At 48.0% G+C, this 19,931-nt stretch overlaps 9 protein-coding genes across 9 annotated transcripts; 2 read left to right on the forward strand and 7 right to left on the reverse strand.

Moving 5' to 3' along the window:
• Positions 1-217: 217 nt before the first annotated feature.
• On the reverse strand, positions 218-810 carry BJ212DRAFT_1236799 (uncharacterized protein; the record flags this gene model as incomplete). Its single annotated transcript, XM_041329544.1, has 4 exons — positions 218-319; positions 371-484; positions 545-581; positions 641-810. Coding segments are annotated over 4 exons (423 nt in total), but the record flags the coding sequence as incomplete, so codon positions are not given.
• A 1,263-nt stretch (positions 811-2,073) lies between these two features.
• On the reverse strand, positions 2,074-2,909 carry BJ212DRAFT_979465 (RlpA-like double-psi beta-barrel-protein domain-containing protein-containing protein). The gene is made up of 4 exons (XM_041344504.1): positions 2,634-2,909; positions 2,538-2,574; positions 2,361-2,474; positions 2,074-2,309 (listed from the first exon to the last, which is right to left on the reverse strand). Exons 1-4 carry the CDS (start codon positions 2,810-2,812, stop codon positions 2,202-2,204), a joined length of 438 nt encoding a protein of 145 aa, XP_041196171.1. The 5' UTR covers positions 2,813-2,909; the 3' UTR covers positions 2,074-2,201.
• Positions 2,910-3,276: 367 nt separating this feature from the next.
• Positions 3,277-4,913, reverse strand: BJ212DRAFT_1337460 (uncharacterized protein). The gene is made up of 5 exons (XM_041334975.1): positions 4,891-4,913; positions 4,424-4,824; positions 4,095-4,367; positions 3,870-4,044; positions 3,277-3,803 (listed from the first exon to the last, which is right to left on the reverse strand). The coding sequence occupies exons 2-5, from the start codon at positions 4,533-4,535 to the stop codon at positions 3,677-3,679; spliced, it is 687 nt and encodes a 228-aa protein (XP_041196172.1). The 5' UTR covers positions 4,536-4,824; positions 4,891-4,913; the 3' UTR covers positions 3,277-3,676.
• Positions 4,914-6,394: 1,481 nt separating this feature from the next.
• On the reverse strand, positions 6,395-8,382 carry BJ212DRAFT_979711 (uncharacterized protein). Its single transcript, XM_041344505.1, has 16 exons — positions 8,333-8,382; positions 8,062-8,272; positions 7,993-8,002; positions 7,917-7,936; positions 7,821-7,853; positions 7,664-7,760; positions 7,583-7,611; positions 7,500-7,545; positions 7,413-7,445; positions 7,286-7,353; positions 7,180-7,234; positions 7,030-7,128; positions 6,867-6,983; positions 6,772-6,812; positions 6,693-6,718; positions 6,395-6,644 (listed from the first exon to the last, which is right to left on the reverse strand). Exons 2-16 carry the CDS (start codon positions 8,158-8,160, stop codon positions 6,482-6,484), a joined length of 936 nt encoding a protein of 311 aa, XP_041196173.1. The 5' UTR covers positions 8,161-8,272; positions 8,333-8,382; the 3' UTR covers positions 6,395-6,481.
• Positions 8,383-10,722: 2,340 nt separating this feature from the next.
• Positions 10,723-11,274, reverse strand: BJ212DRAFT_1337486 (uncharacterized protein). Its single transcript, XM_041334976.1, has 3 exons — positions 11,004-11,274; positions 10,928-10,950; positions 10,723-10,877 (listed from the first exon to the last, which is right to left on the reverse strand). Exons 1-3 carry the CDS (start codon positions 11,052-11,054, stop codon positions 10,757-10,759), a joined length of 195 nt encoding a protein of 64 aa, XP_041196174.1. The 5' UTR covers positions 11,055-11,274; the 3' UTR covers positions 10,723-10,756.
• A 394-nt stretch (positions 11,275-11,668) lies between these two features.
• BJ212DRAFT_980745 (uncharacterized protein) lies at positions 11,669-12,750 on the reverse strand. The gene is made up of 2 exons (XM_041344507.1): positions 12,514-12,750; positions 11,669-12,457 (listed from the first exon to the last, which is right to left on the reverse strand). The coding sequence occupies exons 1-2, from the start codon at positions 12,597-12,599 to the stop codon at positions 12,025-12,027; spliced, it is 519 nt and encodes a 172-aa protein (XP_041196175.1). The 5' UTR covers positions 12,600-12,750; the 3' UTR covers positions 11,669-12,024.
• Positions 12,751-13,215: 465 nt separating this feature from the next.
• On the forward strand, positions 13,216-15,723 carry BJ212DRAFT_1337490 (MFS multidrug-resistance DHA1 sub-family). Its single transcript, XM_041334977.1, has 9 exons — positions 13,216-13,348; positions 13,490-13,621; positions 13,673-13,874; positions 13,942-14,007; positions 14,058-14,218; positions 14,271-14,405; positions 14,461-14,620; positions 14,685-15,237; positions 15,290-15,723. The coding sequence occupies exons 3-9, from the start codon at positions 13,716-13,718 to the stop codon at positions 15,538-15,540; spliced, it is 1,485 nt and encodes a 494-aa protein (XP_041196176.1). The 5' UTR covers positions 13,216-13,348; positions 13,490-13,621; positions 13,673-13,715; the 3' UTR covers positions 15,541-15,723.
• Positions 15,724-15,976: 253 nt separating this feature from the next.
• Positions 15,977-17,534, forward strand: BJ212DRAFT_1445525 (uncharacterized protein; the record flags this gene model as incomplete). Its single annotated transcript, XM_041338127.1, has 3 exons — positions 15,977-17,289; positions 17,343-17,463; positions 17,520-17,534. 3 exons carry the CDS (start codon positions 15,977-15,979, stop codon positions 17,532-17,534), a joined length of 1,449 nt encoding a protein of 482 aa, XP_041196177.1.
• Positions 17,535-18,104: 570 nt separating this feature from the next.
• On the reverse strand, positions 18,105-19,412 carry BJ212DRAFT_1445526 (uncharacterized protein; the record flags this gene model as incomplete). Its single annotated transcript, XM_041338128.1, has 6 exons — positions 18,105-18,481; positions 18,539-18,615; positions 18,668-18,733; positions 18,780-18,886; positions 18,960-19,265; positions 19,347-19,412. The coding sequence occupies 6 exons, from the start codon at positions 19,410-19,412 to the stop codon at positions 18,105-18,107; spliced, it is 999 nt and encodes a 332-aa protein (XP_041196178.1).
• Between the last annotated feature and the right edge of the window lie 519 nt (positions 19,413-19,931).

Raw genomic sequence — 19,931 nt, forward strand, 5'->3', positions numbered from 1 at the left:
TGCTAGTGGCAGTTTCAGAAACAGTGCTGGTCGCGGTTGTAGAAGGGGTGCTGGTCGCGGTCTCAGATGTGGTACTGGTTTCAGCCGTAGATGTGGTGGAGGGCGTGTTAGCGGGGTGGTGCTGGTGTGTTGGTGTAGGCGTAGGTGTAGACCAATCAGGGGTTGACGTAGGCGTCCATGCGGAGCTCGTGGATGGTGCTGGCTCGCCGGCGCCATCATCGAACCACCACGATCCGTAAAGGACGCCTTCAGCTTCAGAAGCGAAGTAACTGAAAAGACCCGCAGAGAAATCAAGCCCGCCGTATGGGCACCCCATACACTAGAGAAAAGTGCGTCAATAAGAGAGATAATAACGCGTCGTCAGGCTCACTTCGTCCATAATGGTGGCCTGGGCGGTTTTTCCCCCATAAGAGATGGTGATGGACTTGAAGCACTGCGGACCAGGGAAACCTCCGCCATATTGGGCGACGTTCAGGGCGACAATCTTGTTATCAAATGAGTATCGGAAACGCTATGGCAAGTAATTATTGGGGCTGGCACATACGAAATCGCCAGGAGAGCTGTACTGCCCACAAGCACCCCTTGGATTTAAATCAGCTACATAACTCAACGAGTGATTCTTCGGTTCAAGTTCACTCACAAGCCAACGTCATAAAAAGTGAAACGTGCGTTGTCGAAAGCGCGTTTGTGGATGCCGACGTCGCCTCGCGCCCGCTGAGCTAGTTCTTGATGGTGCCCGCGTTTGTTATGGCCATGAGTACCGCCAATAGTGAAAGGAAGGATCGCAGAAAGGAGGAAGATCAAGAACAAGGCTAGCATTGGGAATTATATACTGAATGTCAGATGAGGTTCGGGTGGCTGAAATTGTTGTTTTGTGGGGTATAGCTAAAGAGCGTACGGATGAAGGAGTGACCGGCGTTACTAGGGTATGAAGTCGTAGAAGTGATACAGCGACGAGCAAAAAAAAAACAGGGAGGGGTCGAAGCAAGTCAAAGGAAAAGTCAACCAAGCGAATAATCAAAGAAGTTGATATGACTTTGGTCATCGCGTACGTACCTTACATATGTAGCACCTTTTACTACTAGTATAAACCACGAGAGGAACTGAGTACATACGATACTGAACCCGACTTACTTGGACGCAGGGCCATTATAATGACCTGGGGTAGAAAACCGTTGGTGCGGTTCACAGGGAATTGATAGGGGCTTGTCTGACAGGACGGAATCCGGGCACGGAAGCAATTCGCCCGTGACTCAGTACTCACTTCCAGTTGGTGCCAGTGTGCGCTCGCACTTACTAGTACAGGACTCCATGCTTAGACACACTAAGCAGCTGTAGAACATAACAATATTTGCAATGAGACATATGCTACGTACGAGCAAATATTCGAGCGCTGGTGAGGCTCTTCGACCGAGTGGTAGTCGTAAAGACCGTACACTTCGTAGAGCAATTAATAGCAAACGGGCGAGGATGTTCGCCACGTGCACAGATCTCCCTTGCCCATCTCCAATCCCAATATTCCAGTATCATGGACATGTGCGTGTCTTGGGCTCAGGTTCCTGCAGCTCTGTCAAAAGACCGCAGACGACTCTGGATATCGGGCCACGCGTACGGAGGGTCACCGTTCATCAACATGAACTTGCGATAGATCGCGTCGATGCAAGGGAGCATAGAAAAGATGATACGAGTGACAGCTTCGACATCCATTACCTGAGCGGACTGCACATCCAATGCTTGTAGGGATGTATGTCGAAACGACACCATTGTAGGGTCGATATCGATATCCACAGCGTTTATCAATAAACTGAGCTGGTGCAAGTGAGGGGATTGACGGAGCGCTGCGAATAATCCGTGGAATGTAATGGAACCTTGAGTCTGATAAGGATCTTCTAAGACCAGAGAATATAGCGGAACTCCATCGCGCAAGACAGGTGGGTTCTGCCATTGGCGAGGAGAACCTCTCGTATTAAAACTATAATGTCATTGAGAAAGAGTATGTAGATGTATATGGTACTGGTGCCGATCAGAGAAGTGGTAGGAGTTTCGCTTGTAGATGTAGTCCTGGTTTCGGATGTAGATAGAATGGAGGTAGTAGTGTTTGTGTCAGCAGCGTAGCGACGGTGTGCGTAAGTAGGCGAGGATCAATCAACCCGAGGAACCGACGTGGGCGTCCATCTGGTGTAAGTTTGCTGGCGCCGTCATTAAACGTCAAACCACCACGATCCATGAAGGACGCCATCATCTTCAGAAGCGAAGTAATTGAAAAGACCTGTAGAGAAGTCAAGCCCACCGTATGGGCACCCCATACACTGGAGAAGAACGCGTCAATAAAAAAGAAAACAGAGTGTCGTCGGGCTCACTTTATCCATAATGGTGGCTTGGGCGGATTTGTCTCCATACCAAATAGTAATGGACTTGAAGCACTGTGGACCCGGGTAACCTGCGCCATATTGGGCAACGTTCAAGGCGACAATCTTGTCATCAACTTATGAGTATCGGAAACGCTATATCAAGTAATGATCATGGCTGGCACATACGAAATCGCCAGGAGAGCTGTACTGCCCACAAGCACCCCTTGGATCCAAATTAGCTACATAGCTTGATGAGGGATTCTTCGGTTCAAGTTCACTCACAAACCAACGTCATAAAAGGTGAAGCGTGCGTTGTCAAAAGTGCGTTTGTGGATGCCCACGTCGCCTCGCGCCCGCTGGGCTAGTTCTTGATGGCGTCCACGTTTGTCATGGACATGGGTGGCGCTAACGGTCAAAGGAAGGACAACAGAAACGAGGAGGAAGATCAAGAACACTAGCATTGAGGGAGAGTATGGACCGAAAGTCAGATGGGGAGGTTTCGAAACTCGGGTAGCTGAAATTTTTGGGGGGTATAGCTAAGGAGCGTATGAACAAAGGAGTGACTGGCGGTACAGATGGAGCAGGGCTAACAGCCTAAGCCCAGAGCAAGGCAGATGTTGGTAGATGCTAGTCACGGTTACGAACATGGTGAAACCTAGTCTATGTGCTGACTAAACTGTGCAAGGACCCCTGGTCCACAGGGCATGATGAAGTCGCAAAACAACAACGAGAAGGAAGAAACAAAAAGTTCAAAGTGAGTCAACTTGAAGGATTGAAAGTGAACCGAGCTTCGAATAACCAAAGACGTTGAAATGGCTTTGATCATCAGGTACGTGCCTTCCATAGCACTTCTTACAAACGACGAGAAGACAGAACACGACTGAAAGCTTAGCGAACTCATCATGATAGCCTGGGACAGAAAATGGCGGGGTTCATTTGATGTCAGGAATGGATAGGGGATTGTCCAAGCGTGTGAGTTGAAACGGTAGAATGATATACAAATAGAAAATTCGTGTACGAGAAGTGCTAGTAATGATACAAACATCCGTACTTGATAGTAGATACTAATCAAGCTTCAGCAGACGGATTCCCCCGTCCCAAGCTTCGCATCTTCTTCGGCCAAAAGCAGACCTTCATCCGGTATCTCCGGGTAGTCACCAAAGTCATCACCAAAGTCATCCAAGTCTCGCAAGCGAGGGCTGCCTGGGGAGGGCTCAGCGGCAGTAGCAGCTGTCACTTCATTCCAATGACTTTTCTCGTCTTCATCAATTTTGTAGTGGGGCGAGCTTAACGGCTTGTGCACGTTGGAGGCTGTCCTCAACTTGCTAGGCAGCACGGCGCATGCGTCGATAATCCTTGACCAACAATCGTTTACATAACGTGTCGCGTTGGCATTCCTGACAGTGCGTACACTCCGATGCTACTGCTCGCGGCTGGCGGCGTTCGCAGATACTGTGTGACAAAGAAAAAGTGTACATGAGAACTATATGGTACGTGCGTACGCAAAAATTCCCTCACGTTCTGAGCCGCGGCTCTGGTCCTCTTTTAAATTTTGATCGATTGTCGGGTATATCTTGAATAGATGGAAAGAAGTACCGATAGGTTGCATTGGTAGTTAGGGAGGAGCTGGGCCGTGGGTTTCGGAGAGGGTTGAGAGGAGAAAAAATATTTGAAGCATGCTTATTGTAATGGACTTGTCGTAAAAGACGATAGAATTCATCACTAGTGATTGGTAGATCAGACGGTATTCCTCCAATACGCCACAAGTAAGCGGATCTCCCGGGAGGTAGGTACCATGCCATGTACCAATGGAATCTAGATGGAAATGGTGTCTTTGAGTACTATTACCTGCATCACTTGATGAAGACAGTTGTAATTTTGCAAGAGGCAACGACTTGGATCTTCGCCGTGTCATCGACACTACCCTGCTTTGTTCGCCACCTGTGGGTCGCTCGTATTTGGAAGGCTTGTCGGCACACAGTGCTAGACTGCCTGACGTCAGTGACCAAGAGCGGCCTCAGTTATATCGGGCACGGATCCCCTGCGTCTTGTAAGTCCAGGTGGCACAGAACTATCAAATATTGAATCACGATTGTCCACGAGGCCATAAACCGTCCGCACAGGTTCATCAGATGAGGATTCGGCCTTCCGCGGGTCCCGGGAAGGACGACTGTCATATGGCATAGAAGAGTAGATGATCTTATAGGACTGCGTCACCTTGTCCACATTCCACTCGTGAGACGACGCCCTACGCTCTGACGCAGACTGGCTCCTTGATAGTGGTGGCCATCCTGATGCAAATCCGGCCGCTGAGGCACGAACCGATTCCTGTACATTGGAGCTATACCTTGCACCACGGGTGAGTGACGGGCGTTCTTTGCGACTACTCCCAACTGTACTATCAGCATCACCACTCTGAACAGCAGGCAGCCGTAAACATATGGTTTCATCCTCAGTTTCTTTTTTGGGGATGCTATGATTTGCATCACACGATCGCAGTTCAGGGGCAGTGGCAAGAGAGTGTAACGATGTTTCTGACCATCTTGGATCATTGTGGGGCCTGTTATTAATCTCTGAAGATGACAAGGGATCTGCGTTCACAGTATGTTCCAGCGCAATAGCATTAGGGCTGTGGGAAGCGCTAAACTTACCAAGTGATGCTCGTTTCGTGGCTTCGCCGTCGTTATAGACATGGCGACGTTTAAAATAACCAAGAGAACTTGGTGTATGATCTGCCTCGTCGGTGAAAGCAAAAGATCGTTTAGGTGACGGAGGTGGCGAAGACGGATTATGATTTTCTGGTTCGTTGCGAGCGACTTTTTGAGGTGGAGAATGCGGTAGAGAAGTCATTTAGAATAGGGTGTGGAAAAAAGGTTGATCAACTGAAATGATGTGTCAGTGATGCGATGTAGTTGTAAATGAGTACTTAAGTACTTGAGCAGTGAGTAGTGACTGTGTCAGTCAGTCCAGCGGAGGTATAAAAGCTCGGAGCTCAGTGACACCGCTTTCCTCTTGTCCACACTGTTGCCACTGCGGATATAATGCGATCATATCCGAAAACACCGTGCATGGTTTGCACACCAAGTAATTGAATCAATCGATTAGCGCTTAGCTCTAGGACTACCAGTCAAGCAGTGGCCTTCTCTGGATATAAGCGAGTTACTTATCAACGGTGCTCAACCTCTTCAATTCCGGATTATGGTCGGTAATTACTGTAGCGGAGCTAAAGAATTAACAAGGACCGACTTATCTCACCTGGAACAAAGCAGACTGGCTATGTTCACAATGCTTGGAGAAGTTCATACGCGACCATCTCCATATCTGGTACTTGGGCCAGAAGGTTAAGCGTAAGCTTCTGCCCTTGATCACTTTCACGGCTGTCCACTCACCTAATCTCGTCAGGAGGAGACGTTATTCCAGACAACTGCTGGTACGGATATAACTGTCGTACCCAAACACACAAGCTGACACATTCGCAGAAACTGAACGTGAGTTTTTGCGAACTGCCCTAGTGACAAGAACTGATTTTCTTTTGGCTGTAGCATTGGTGCTAACCTACCAAGGAAGATGCCCCTCCGACGAATGTCTAAGGGTTACGGATTCTTTTATGGCTCTCGGATTGTGATATGTTCAGTGTTTTCTATTGCGTAGGCCGCGTATCAAAATTTGGTCGCGATTACGCGCACTGGGCCACCTCGTGTCTGGCTCAGTGGCTGGCACTAGCTTTGTTTATATTCAAGGTTACCATTCAGAATGACATGTGATTCGACATCACTGGTTCGGGGCACATCACAAAAGGCTCCTGAACATGATGCGCCAGTGATGTTGAGTATCCGGGTTCTCGGAATCCAAGATTTCAACGGTAATTATCTGCCTCCTCATCCCCATGTCCCTTCTGACTTCCTTTTTATTGAGGTTGCATTCGTGAAGCTGCGCCCTTCGAATTTGCCCAAATGATTCTCCATGGATTATACGTTCCGATAGACTACTTGCAAAGTGGGAGATTTTGTGCTCAATGCAAACAACTCAGTGAGCTCATGGGTTGCAGGAAAGGGTGTTACACGCAGTATCTACTCTTACCAACCGAGAAGATCTATCTAAAAATCATCGGTCTAGTATGGTCTAGGATACTAAAGAGAAGAAGGACCTCTAGGATCAGGTTGCATCTCCAACGAAGCTGGCGCAAATACAAGAGGAAGGGACACATTCCCGGTGGAAGTCTCGTGATGAGCTGTGTTGTAGAGCTCGCGGTGCAGGCGTGTCGCTAGTATTCCGTGTATCATGAACTGTAAACTACGAGACAGTCAGTCGATATGTCCAGTCCAAGAAACAGCTCCTTACCCTGATATCGCCTCTGAGTACGATGCCTGTGATTGGATCTTGAGTTGGACGTTGGATTCATATGATTATGAACACGCACGGGAAGAGTAAGCACGACGACCACGGCCATGGTGGAAAATACTGATCCACCACAAATGTTAGTGCCAATTTGTGAAGAATGATGTCCCGACCCACAAAGCCCACAGGCAAAGTAAAGCAAGTTATGTCTGACCAGGGCCCGTACAAGGGGTATGTCGTTTCTATGTTCTCTATAAAGATTCCACGAGTGGTATAACATGAAACTGAGGATTTCTATAAAATATTTAATACTACAACATAAAAATGCCGTGAAACCCACCTATTTCTACGATGACGAGCAAAATGTAGGCTACAATGACAATGCGACTCTGCTTGCTGTCATAGCAACTTGCAACTTTTGGAATAGGTGACTGCATGACCATACCACATCGCTGTGAACCACCAAATCAAAGAGCAGGAGGAGACTCACCCGGGGAGGAAGAGTTGTACAATGTAAGTGTCACCGCCACTGGGACCAGGAAGAGCTATACATTCGGCTGTTGACAAAACATCTTACATACAAAAGACTGACTTACTACAATGTTGCAACCTACTATTAGCCGTCTGAGACCCGTCACCGCCAAAACCCTCTGTATAAAGAGTGCTGCAGGATGGTGCAATCAGGGTCAGCCACTGAAATGATGAATAGCAAAGGATACTAACATTCTGCACAAAACAGTACGATTCCTCCAACATCTGATAGGGGCGTCAGTTCCGGAAGGATTTGTTTCACAAGGGGATCAAACTCACATGTATTGAACGCAAACAAAGTTGTGCAGGACTGAGATTTATCGAGCTTCAGCGTTAAGAATGGCGTGCAAGGACAAATATACCTTAAGGGAAAGTCCAGGCTGTAAAATTCCTGAGAACAGGTGAGATTCCACTTGCTTCAAGTAGCATGTTTTTGGACATACGAAACATATCGGTGACGACCAATGCAAATGGTAAGTATCGGGAGGTAAGATAGGTCAGTTTGGGTATCCGCCATGGAGCGTCCAGTATGAACGCGGCCTATGTATGTCACTTGTCAGGCTCTGGGCGCTGTCATGACGTTGGCTGGATGAAACTTACATCTTTATCGAGGGTGAGAGCAAAGTCGTAAACCTAATAGCGAAATAATCAACTTCCTTGGTCGGTTGATAGGTCGCCAACTGAGTTTACACCTACCCATAGACATGCTATAGCGACTAAGATGAAAGTTCAGCACAAACGCTGCTGCATAACAATCGTTGGTAGCACGCACTGAAAGCATACTATATAGTAAACAGTCAGTTTGTTGAATGTCATACTACCGATTCTAATCATCACTTACGTTGGCGTGCTGTAGTGTGATGCCAATATTGATATCAGCTTGGTCAAACAACGGGACCATGATATTGGACGACTGACTGGGTCCATTGCAGATATGCATTATATGGCCCAGTCTAAGAAGTCGTGTGCCGGTATCAGTGGTCTAATATGATCCGTTACTCTAAGCTCAGTACTGCTTGGGTGAAAGGTTCTATATTTATGCAGCAACCTCTCTAAGATGCAAGGTGCTGGTTAATCTCCGCTGTGGACTTGAAACGCAATGCTGTACCCACAGAAGGATCAGACGGCGCCTTATCAGGGCCGGAGTCTGTGGAGGCTATTAGTGGACCGGCAAGTTCTTGCTGGTCATTATGCTGATTGCGGTGCATTTACATGGTCGTGTATTGCTTTATATTCCAATGTGACGAAATCCTTTCCTATATATTACGATATACAACGATATATGACAATATATTCTTCTCACCGGTTCTCTGATAGCCCCGGGCATGTTTGCAATCCGTCAAATGCCAAGCCATTATGAACACGCAACATCCTTCCTTCACACAGCGAGGTGGGGTGGGACAAGTTACCGAAATCTTGATTGGTCGCCTGCGAATGTTCTGTCGGAACATCAGCTGAAACGTAGTAATGATATGCTAGCAGAGTCTGCAGATTACCTTGTCCCGAAATCTTACACAGCTTCAATTTGCACCAATACCTACTACTTCCGTGAAGTAGAGAAACCCAGACCATTTACTGTGGAATCGGCAAAATATGTTTGCGCCTCATGCGAGACTTATGACAGGCTGATTGTTCGATAATTGCAGGGGCAGGTCGAGGATAATAATTGCCCCCAGGCGTACCAATAAGGGACAAATCTTCAAAGTGAAAAAGTCAGGGATACACAAGAGGTGTTTTGACGATGTCCGTGTTGGGACATAGTATGATGTCTTACCTCATGATCATAAGCTACTGACATAAAAGGGGTGCTGCAAGTTCAGACGCCTTCCTATTAACATTACGACGCACGATAGTTTCTTCCGGTGAGAATGCGAGTGTTCTGGAAATGGTGAAGTTGTATGGGATGAACATTAACTGCGGAAACGAGTTTTAACTCAATAGAGTTGAAGTAGAAGTAGTAATGATAAACATCACATGTTAACCTGATGATAGCCAGTGTGGCTGAATTACATAGTGATGTGGGACCTGGATATTCGAGGTGGTTCTGCTTTATGGTCCAAAGTGTGTTCGCTAGAATTGCTGCTTTTGGTAATTGGACTTCACTTCGTATTTGTTTGTGTTGACCAGTGTATACCTATGTCTACCAAGCAATTTGTGAGCCCGAAGTCACATCACGCATGGTGAACGCTATCATAAAATTCAACTTTTTGTTCCGAAACGTTCGCCCCTCTACCCTACTAGTACTTATCCTAGGACTGGATGGCCTTCCATCTTCTTCAACACAACGCCTATTTTCAAGTCCCACAGACGAAGTGCCCTACCGTTCGAGCTGGTGATGATCGATCATCCGTCATTTATCGGGGAAACTACGACTGCCCTTACGCATCCTTTATGGCCTTTGAATTCTCGCAGTGATCCAATGATTGGAACGAGCTTCGACATTTTACTGTAGGTTGGTGGCGTTGGGTACCATCGAGGCGGACTTTGGAAGGATTGTAAGTGTCTTGGTCTAAGTTGCAGAGGTGTGTGTATTGTGTGTTTCATGCTGCTTTACTGCGTCAACATGCCTCGTTTCCATCAACGCCCAAGACACGAGGCTGTTCGCCTCAGTGCATCCATGCATCCGGCCCTCGCCTCTACAGCTTTCAGAATATATCCGGTTGCATCCAATCGTGCATTTGGTGCATCCCGGCCCTCCAATCTGACTATCTAACATGACTGCATGAATAGCCTTGTCTTTTTGGGTCGAGTAGCTGCTCTAGCATATCACCATGTTACGAGGACTCTGGCAAGAGTGTCACCTGAACGTCTCTCTCTTGCCTGTTATTTGGCCAGTATGACAATGTCTCTGTGGGCTTGCGGTGCTTCTAGGGATTCGAGCTCCCTATGGTGCACCATCCTAGGTAATTGATCTTTTCCCTCCTTCGCCTCCTTCCACCACTCAATTTTTGCTAACCAAGGCTTTCAGCACCATCCCAGTGGTGTAATAGTGAATCCAGACGAAAGCAGACATCAGATAGATGTAGCCTTGTCGTCTGGAGCCTACTTCTGGGCTTAACAGATACATCAACAGAAGGGAGAAACACAAATCATGGAAAGTACGTATTTGCACTCGACGGCTACCCAGCAGTTCGACTCAGCGGTGTGACCATACGCGCTGCTCAATGGCTGGTACTAGCTTTATTTGTATTCAAGGTTACCGTTCAAAATGACATGCAAAGCCACTTGTATGTTTCCTCATCTCCATTTCGCTTGACTTCCTTTTTATTTGAGGTTGCATTCATGAAGCTGTGTTCTTTGAATTTATCTTCATGGATTGTACGTTCTGATTGACTACTTGCAAAGTTGGAGGTCTTTTGTTCAATGCAAACAACTCAGCGAGCTCATGTGTTGCGGGCAAGAGTATCACTCGCAGTATCTACTCTTACCAACCGAGGAGATACGAGTTCTCTATCTAAAAATCATCGATCTAATATTCTCTAGGATAAAGAGAAGAAGGACCTCTTCAATCAGTTAGGTTGCGTCTCTAACGAAGCTTATACAAAAACAAGAGGAAGGGACACATTCCCGGTGGAAGTCTCTTCAGTGTGGTGAGCTGTGTTGTACAGCTCGCGGTGCATCTGCGTCGCTAATGTTCCGTGTATCGCGACCTGTAAGCTACGAGACAGTCAGTCAATATGGTCAGTTCAAGAAACAGCCCTTACAACGTTGTTACATCTCCGTACGATATCTGCGATCAGATCTTGAATTAGACGTTGGATTCGTGATATTATGAACACGCACGGGAAGACCACTGTTTCCATCAACCTGATCAAAGGCGTTGGAATCCAGCATCAATGTGAAGGGGCCCAGATATTTGGTAGCTACCTTGTAAGAGGCTTCAGATGCGCAGTGAGTTGGTCGCCAATGAATATTGAATGTCAATGTTGAGCGCTTGAACAGTGAAACATTTATATTATAACAATGAATCTGCGACCTGCATCTAGTGTGAAGCACCGAAGACCTTGGTTGCGTGAGACCAAATTCGTACCGCGATAAAACAACTTGAGTGCTCCAACAAGGTGGTGTGTAACAAATGGTTGAAACGTTGACGCTTGTTGCCAACGAGCATCCATCATCTGTTACACACCACCAGCAGTTGACAGACATGGAGAACTTGATGGATATGCAAAGTGGCGGAGTTCATGCTAGTTATATATACCATTGCACATGCTCATATCATCCGAGCCTCCCCCACTGATTCTGTCACGTCTACATCTAAGTAACTTGGTCGGCCATAATAAATGACATCATCACCTTGTTTGCGAAGGTTAGAGTTCGAGTCGGCTGCAACATGCCATATGCGCTACATGATCTTGACTTGATGCTGGCGCTGATGACATGGGTTGCTGCAAATACCGTGGGTGCCGCAAAGTCAAATTCAAGGCAGTGACGGGCGGACCAATCGTGTGGCGCGGCCGGGGCAATACATAGGTCCGAATGTTATCATATCAAGTGATCACCCGAATCAGTGAATGATAAGATGTCAGGGGTAACTATTTAGTAAAGTTGACACGAAGACAAGCATGATATAATATCAATAGCGATACACAGAATTGGTTAGTCGGATACATAAAGTGATCAATGGGAACGAAAGACTAATTAGAATTGTCAGATGAGTTAAACATAATGCCAGGGATATAAAATGAGGGGGTCATGTCGTGATGCTAGCGTAGAATAGCCATAAGAGAACCGTGTGATGAGTTGAACAAAGTGAATAGTGATATAGAATGAAGGTGAGACGGTGAACCGGAGCTACAACAGCTCAGTTTTCAACGCCGAGGAAAGATTGCAGCTCATCGACAGGTTGCATACTGGCCCTGGGGGGCGAGTTTGATGTCCCGTCAGGAATTGGCGACAAGAAAGTAAGGACGGCTTCGCCGCGGGAGGATCTCAAGTCGGAATCGAAAGTGAGATAAATACCTCCATCATTCACGTCAATCCCTAGTGCCTGCGAAGCCTCATCGAGCTCATCAACAGGAGCATCGGTGGAATGTGTAGGCGCGGAAGTAGAAGCTGTGGCCTCGCATGGAGCGAAACGCACCGAACGAGAGATCTTTTTTGCACCAACGTTGGCAGCTAAGTTCAGGTTGGGCATTGATCCTGCTTTGACTAGGTCCAGGAATTTCTGGGAGCGGGTGGGCCTTGGTGTTTTCGGCTCTTTCTCTTCCAACTTCTGAGCATCTACTGGCTGTTCCCTGTGCACAACGTAGATCGATCAATTAATTGAATACTTGGTCGAGGTTGTGCATACCTGGTGAATGGTCCCCATCGTTTCTGAGGTGCAGCGTTGTCGTTTGCACGCGAGGTGCTTAGAGCAAAAACCTCTGCTTCGGACATTGGCGGGGGGAACGAACGCCGGCAACCATCAGGTGCTGGCTTGCGCTGAAAGCGAACTTGCCGCTGGAGGGGAAGAGTGAGTCAACATCGTCCATCTAATAGCACATATGTCACACACCGCTGCGGTGGCATCATGCCAGGAGCTAATCAGTGCAAGCTCTGCGGATGATGGAAACTTTTCGAGCACGAGTGTTGGGTGGGGGGGTCCCATGTTAACCTGGCCAGTGGACGGAGGTGCCAAGGGCGTTGATCTTGCGCCAGTAGGTGTGCTCAATTCTCTGGGCAGCGAAGGAAGTTCCTTGTCTACGTTGAGAGGCATGACAACAAAATACAGATGAGGGTAGTGTAGACGAGAGCAAAACTGAGATAGTATAAATACCAAAGCAATTCCAAAGCGTTTGAAGTGGTGTGGACTTGAGGACGGAAGGTGCCCTTTGTGGTGTTGTGGACGGAATACAGTGGACAAAGAGGAACTGTGTGGATGGAGCATATGCACACAATGCCCTGAACGGCAGGCTCACCTTGACCAAGGTTTGAGCCTGCCAGTGGCAAGGTAGACTGGAGAGCGTACTGTGGCTTGCTACGGAAGCATAAAAGCCTTGGATCTCAGGATGAAAATCTATAAGCTTCACCGCCTATTTTTGGAATTCACCTTCGTATAGTCGAGTCGAGTCGAGCGCTCGCAGTCATCGAGCGCGCCGCAGTCACGTGCAGGAAAAGCAACGGTGACTTAATTAAATTTAGATCAATTATGCTGATATGCATCATGTGCACTGTCAAACATATCTCCGGGAGCCGGAAGCAATAATAAAACTTTGACAAGGTGAGCAAAGTCTGTAAATATTATAGACGATATCCGACCCAACACGCTCGTGGGACTCACGATGAGTAGACAGCAGTTTGGCTCAGCGATCTCTCTATGGTCTAGGGCAGTCGCTGACATGGACCCCCATGCACAGCCGTGCAGGTCAGAAGTATGTTATATGAGTCGGTGTGACTCGGAGTTATGACAAAGACTGGTGGTGATAACAGTCAGCCCTATGTATAAATTGTGTTGCTTATGTACTACGTAGGACTTGAGTAGTTCCTTGGTTCAACTCCCTCTTGCGAACCATCATGTCCCAACAACAGGTGGACGAGGAGACGCCATTGCTGCAGCCCGTACAGCAGAAGAAGGCTAGGACACCATTACCTTGGCGTCAATTCTCTATCATACTGTTTCTTCAGCTCGCAGAACCGCTTACTTCACAAGTTATCGCCCCCTTTGCACCCCAAGTATGATTTTTTTCCACATAGTCGAGTTACTTGGCAGCTTCTGATACTCGTCGTGACTCGCTTATAGCTGATAAGAGACATTGGCGTCACGGATGGCGACGAAACTCGTGTAGGATACTATGTCGGATTAATGGTGAGTCTGACTTAATCAATGGGTATATTCTTATCTTCGAATACATGTAGCACTCCCTATTCTTTGCCACACAAGCCCTTACTGTTCTCCATTGGAGTCGTATATCGGACCACATCGGACGGAAACCTGTCATTTTGACAGGCTTGTTCGGTTTGTCTATTTCTATGTACTGTTTCGGCCTATCTAGAACCTTTGTGGGGCTCGTACTAAGGTTTGACCGTTCTATTTCCCGTGAGTTCTGATTCCTAACACGTAACACTCAGCCGTGCTCTAAATGGTGCTTTGAACGGCAACATCGGCGTGATTAAAAGTATGATGGTGGAGATCACCGACTCGACTAATTTGGCACAGGCATATGCGTATATGCCGATAGCTTGGTCAAGCGGTGGGGCCCTTGGGTACGTACCTGTGTGATATTTCACATCGCTTTTGGAAATCAGACTCCCTTTGCAGACCCTTGATAGGTGGGTCGTTATCCCGACCAGCTGATCGATTTCCGAATATCTTCGGGCATTCGCAATTTATGAAGACCTATCCCTATTTCCTTGCATGCGCTGTGCCTGCTACCTTTTCTATACTAGCTTGGGTTGTCACGTTTCTTTTCTTGCAGGAGGTGTGTTATTTTGAGCTAGCGTGCATGCTTGACAAGTGACAGAGGTTGATGACGTGATTGACAGACTGTATCTACTAGGGTGACTCCCTGGCGCTTGCTAAAGGGGCAAAGTCGCGAACATTCCACCCCTGTCAAGGGCCCTGTGACTCCCACAGGATCAACTGATTTCCTCAGCACAGAAGATACCCCTCAGCGTGCAAAGGCTGATGACTCCAAGCCGCTACCGCTTCGTTCGCTCTTGATACCCAGAGTGATCATAGCTGCTGGAAATTATGCTGCTTTGTCATTCCTTGACATCGCATTTCGTGCCGTCCAACCTGTGTTCTTCGCCACACCACTAGAGCTTGGTGGGCTGGGATTAGATCCCCCACGCATCGGCAATATTCTAGCTATCTATGGTGTGATCAACGGCTTGTTCCAGATCTTTTTCTTCGCCGACCTCCATGATCGTTTCGGCTCAAAGATGATCTATTCTGTGTCAATGGCTGCTGCAATTCCGATGATTATCACTCTTCCCATCATCAATGCTGTGGCCAGAGTGCAGGGGTTAAGCCTCATGGTATGGGCAATCGTTGGCCTGCAACTTGCTCTCTCAATGATATTAAATTTGGCGTATTGTCAGTTTCCGCATCATATCAGGATTCCTTGCGTTGACTATGATCTCTTCAGCCTGCGTATTTATTTATATCGCCGCAGCCTCGCCGAACCAGGCATCTCTTGGTGCAACGAATGGGATCGCTCAGTTGGGTGTTTCGATCGCACGAACGATCGGCCCTGCATCCGCCACGTCCACGTTCTCGTTTTCTATTAAAAACCCCCACCACGCATGGATAGTCTACTATTATCTGATTGCCCTTGTCTGTATAGGCATTTGCATGTCGCTCTTACTTCCTCGACGGTTGTGGAAGAATCACCATTAACGAATCATACGCCCCGCGTATGGTTTCCCTGAGGTCGCTGCTAGAGGTCTGACAGGGGGAATCATTTACATGAATTAGACATTGTCATCAAGTTTCATGTTTCAGTAGTTTTGACCTATCAGTTTTGAGACAAAGTCCACGCTTTTGTTATCTTAATGGCATTTTCGTCTATCCACCGGTTATTGTCAATTCGGCGGTCCACACCAGTCCACACCCTTCGGCAAACGTGATGATCTGTCACAACATGTCACGTATCCCTATGGAGAGCGTGACATCCTGTCCACCAAAGTACACTGCCACGCGCCACATAGTGGCACATACTTAAGCCAACGGTACAGCCGTTCGGGCCCCCCCATCATTTGCCGAGCGCACGTCTTCCTTTCATCCTGGTTTCCGCTAGCTTGTGTTATCCTCAGGACGGGGTCTGACTGTCATCATGTCGTTCGCTGCTCTGATGGCGCTTAGCGCCTCGCAAACTAAGGAATCTCAAAGCGCCGTCCAAATCGCACTACTACAGCGCCAGCGCAACGAGGAGCTCCAACGGAAAAAGCGGGAGGAAATCGATAGAAAGGAGCGAGAAGAAGCAACGAAGCTCCGACAGAAGAGATTTGAGGACGAGAAGAAGCAACGAGAGTTGCAGCTCAAGAGAGAAACAGAAATGAGGCGCTTGGAGGAAGAGCAGGCGAGGCGAGAGGAGGAGCAACGCAATGCGTTGCTTTATGGTCCCAAGAAGGCCAAGTCGGGGCCTAAGTGGCCGTCGTCTAGTGGAATTTCGAAGGAGCAGGTCCCCAAGCGCAGGTTACCGTCAGATGAGGAGAATGGCTCCTGTTCCGGATCTCCAGCAATGGCTCTCACTCGCGAAGAGAAACGGCAGCGCAGGATCGAATCTGAAATGCGCAGGGGTTATGCCTTCAAGCGGGCTGCCACATCCTCCGGCTACAGTAAAGCTGGCAAGCGACTTCCGGGAGGGGCTATCGACGCCACGTCAGCACCAACCTCAGACGGTTGTAACAGCTCACAGTCCGTCAAGGCTCGCCTTTCTGCACTCCCGAATACTTTAACCAAGCTTAATGTCCACAAGCGAGACACGCGGACCATAGACGAGATTTTGCAGGACAGAGCCAAGGCGAAAACTGCCACATTGGACGGTGACGATGCCAAAGAGTTTAATGACTGGTTTGGCAAGGGGAAGAAGGACACAGGAAGAATCAGTGCCCAGGTATCTACGGCTGCACCATCTAGAGCGTCTTCCGGCTCCAGCTCCCCAAGCCCCTCAGGGTCCAGTAAGTGTTTTGATAGCAGAATCCTTTCTCGTTATTTCATCTTCAACTTTATAGGATCAGTCAACTCCGGCACGTCCAAGACCTCGACTGCTCCGAAGTCTGCTATCTTGTCATTTTCAAAGACCGCGCAACCCAAAGGCGCAGATAGTCCTCAATCATTAAAGACTGAGGTGAAACCCAAGTCGACTTCAAACTTCATTCCTTCGATGAAGTCGCAGGCTTATAAGCCTTCATCAGTAGCACGCTCTGCCGGGCCCGTTAAAAAACGACCTCGGTCCCCGTCCTCCTCGTTATCCCCCCCTCCTCCGAAGAGGCGCCCTGCCTCAGCTGACGTGGAATCTTACAGCAATGAAATTTGGAAACTATTTGGCAAGGACCGCTCTAAATATGTCGAGCAGGATGTGTATAGTGATGATGAGGACATGGAAGTTGGTGCCGGCGTTCTTGAGAGGGAGGAGCTCAGAAGGTCAGTGATTTCGCCTCCATCCAGAATCACACTGTTGACAAAGAGACCTTCAGTGCGCGTCTTGCCCGAAAAGAGGATGAAGCAGCCCTTGAGCAGGAAAAGCGCCACGAGGAAGAAAAAACGCCGCAAGAAGAAGGAAAGGGAAATGAAGGAGAGGCGGGGATAAGGCAAGGAGTTTTTTTGACATTGGCATGCTATATTTCACGGACATTTCATACCCTCATGGATAGTGGAACCTATCCTGATGTCTTTCTTGGTGCTTTAGATAGGATATACTCATACCACACACATCACCATCACTCATGTTCTATCAGCCAGCGCAATTTTGTCTATATGTTACACCATGTATTTGCAGTCACTCGAGTTGTGCTCATGCTTCTTTGTGCAATGCAATATTCCCTTGCTTGCCACCAACCAACGCGCGACGGAGAGAATGAATGATGCACGTATCAATATTACAATGATAGGTTATTGTACATCAGCGATGTCAACAGTGACAAGGGGAAAGTAAATATCAACAAGTTAAAACGCTGAGCGCATGATATGAAGGAGTGGAGGATAGAAATAAATAAATAGATAGATACGTCGATCCACGGGTGTTGCGAATTACGGATGGCTTGATGCATTATCAATTGTCGTCCGCTCGGAATCGCTTCCTGTCTGAACCGCCACCAAACTGACCACCTTGCTGGCCATGCATGAACGCTGGGTTGAAGTGACCTTGCATGCCGAAGCCGCCGCGTCCTCCAACCATTCCCATACCTATAGCGTACATCAAGTGCAAGTAAGAACAACAATCCACATGCATGAGACCGTTAGAAGCCCATACCCATTCCTCCCATGCCACCACGCCCGCCTACCATCATACCACCTCCTCTGGGTCCCTGGGGAACCATGCTGCCGCGTCCGCCGAAGCCACCCATACCCATGCCCATTCCCATGTTCCCCATTCCCATCATGTTCATGCCGCCTATGCCCATGCCCATGTTACCCATCATTGCGGGCATGCCACCGCGCATCATGTTGTTCGTCATACCACCACCCCCGCGACCTTGTGCACCCATCATGCCTCCCCCAATCTGGTTGGAAGCATTACCGCGGAAGTTCCCTGTCGAGCCGCGGCCCATGCTTGTCCCTGATGTGGATATAGAGTTTCCTTGCTGAGTGTTTCGGGTGTCTCGAGGCGGTGGTTCTGAAGCCATATGGATTAGACAAAGCTGCAGTCAAAAGCACCAGGTGATCACCAGACCTTTTGGGAGTGTGCGGAATGGATTGCCTTGTGACGAACTTGTCAGAGTTGCTGTAGCACGTCTATTTTGAAAGTCGCTGAGTGCAAGGTCAGCCTTGCATTCGCATCGAAGCATCAAGCCTGACATACTTATTATCGAACCATGTTTTGATCGCGTTGGCGTTTTCGAAACTACTGAACTCCACGTAGGCGATGCTGATGTGACTGAGCAACACCTCAATTTGGCCAGGAAGTTGCTCACCCTTTACTCTTGCCGTTCACCTTGTGCTCAGAAAAGGTAATGTCACGGTGATCGATTGACACGCCGAGATTAAGAGCAACTTGACGCAGGTCCTCATCCGTTGTCCACTGTAGGAGAGAGAAACACGAAGACAGGCTTAGAAAGATGTACACAGGATTCTAAACGACAGGACAAACGGACCCATTGCAAATCGCCAATATACAGTGCATCATAGCCCATCATCGACGGATCTGTCCCGCCTCCCATATGACTACCGTTTTGCATAACGGCATTGTAGTTACCGTTCATGCCATGCGAGCCACCTTCAGTCCTAACCTGCCCTTGTTGGATTGGCTGGACGTGAGGAGCTGGAGGCGAATGTTGAACGGGTGACAATTTTGCTTCTGCCTCTTCCTCCTCCTCATCGCTTCGAGGCCGTTTCTCACCTGTCGAGGGTTCGACTACAGTCGTTATAGCCTCCACTGGTTCTTCCCTTGCATCGAATTCCTGTCCATCAATACCCTTTAAGCGCGCATACAGTCAGTCCAACTAGCTGCTCAACCAAGTAGACGCATATTATGTGCCCACCTGGTTGGCTCTGCCGACAGCATAAGCTTCGTATTCGCCGTAGATATCATAATCTTCCTCAGGCATTTTTTCGCTGACTCAAGCAGAAGAACAGAAAGTCTTTTGCACTAGAAAAAAGTAAAATAACAGGATTTGAGTACCAACGGACATGAGAGTAACACAAATGATAACAAGGCAAAACTTCCACACGGCGCATCATGAAGCCGCCTGCCCGCGCTACCCACGTCAGCTATACAAACAAGTGGAGGAGCTCTTACATGATAAGTAAGGATACAGTGACAATGATTACGCGCCCAACAGATAGGCGAAATACAAGACGTAGAGCAAAGCACAATAAGAACAGAGAAAAAACCAGTGGAACGCAAGGAGAGCGTACAAGTTGCGCGACAACGACGTGGAAGAGTAAAAGCAAGAGAATGTTCGGGGACTTCACCAAATCCGTCATGTTCTATAGCAGTAACATTTGTTTGGTTCTATTTGCTGTACGTGGCGCAGTCGGCACCTAACCTTCTCGTCGTGCCGCTGACTTGAAGATTGATGACGATCATTTCACAGAACATGTGGATTTAAGCTAGTCTAGAATCT

Source organism: Suillus subaureus, assembly GCF_016647635.1.
Source record: "Suillus subaureus strain MN1 chromosome Unknown BJ212scaffold_7, whole genome shotgun sequence".
Taxonomy (NCBI): domain Eukaryota; kingdom Fungi; phylum Basidiomycota; class Agaricomycetes; order Boletales; family Suillaceae; genus Suillus; species Suillus subaureus.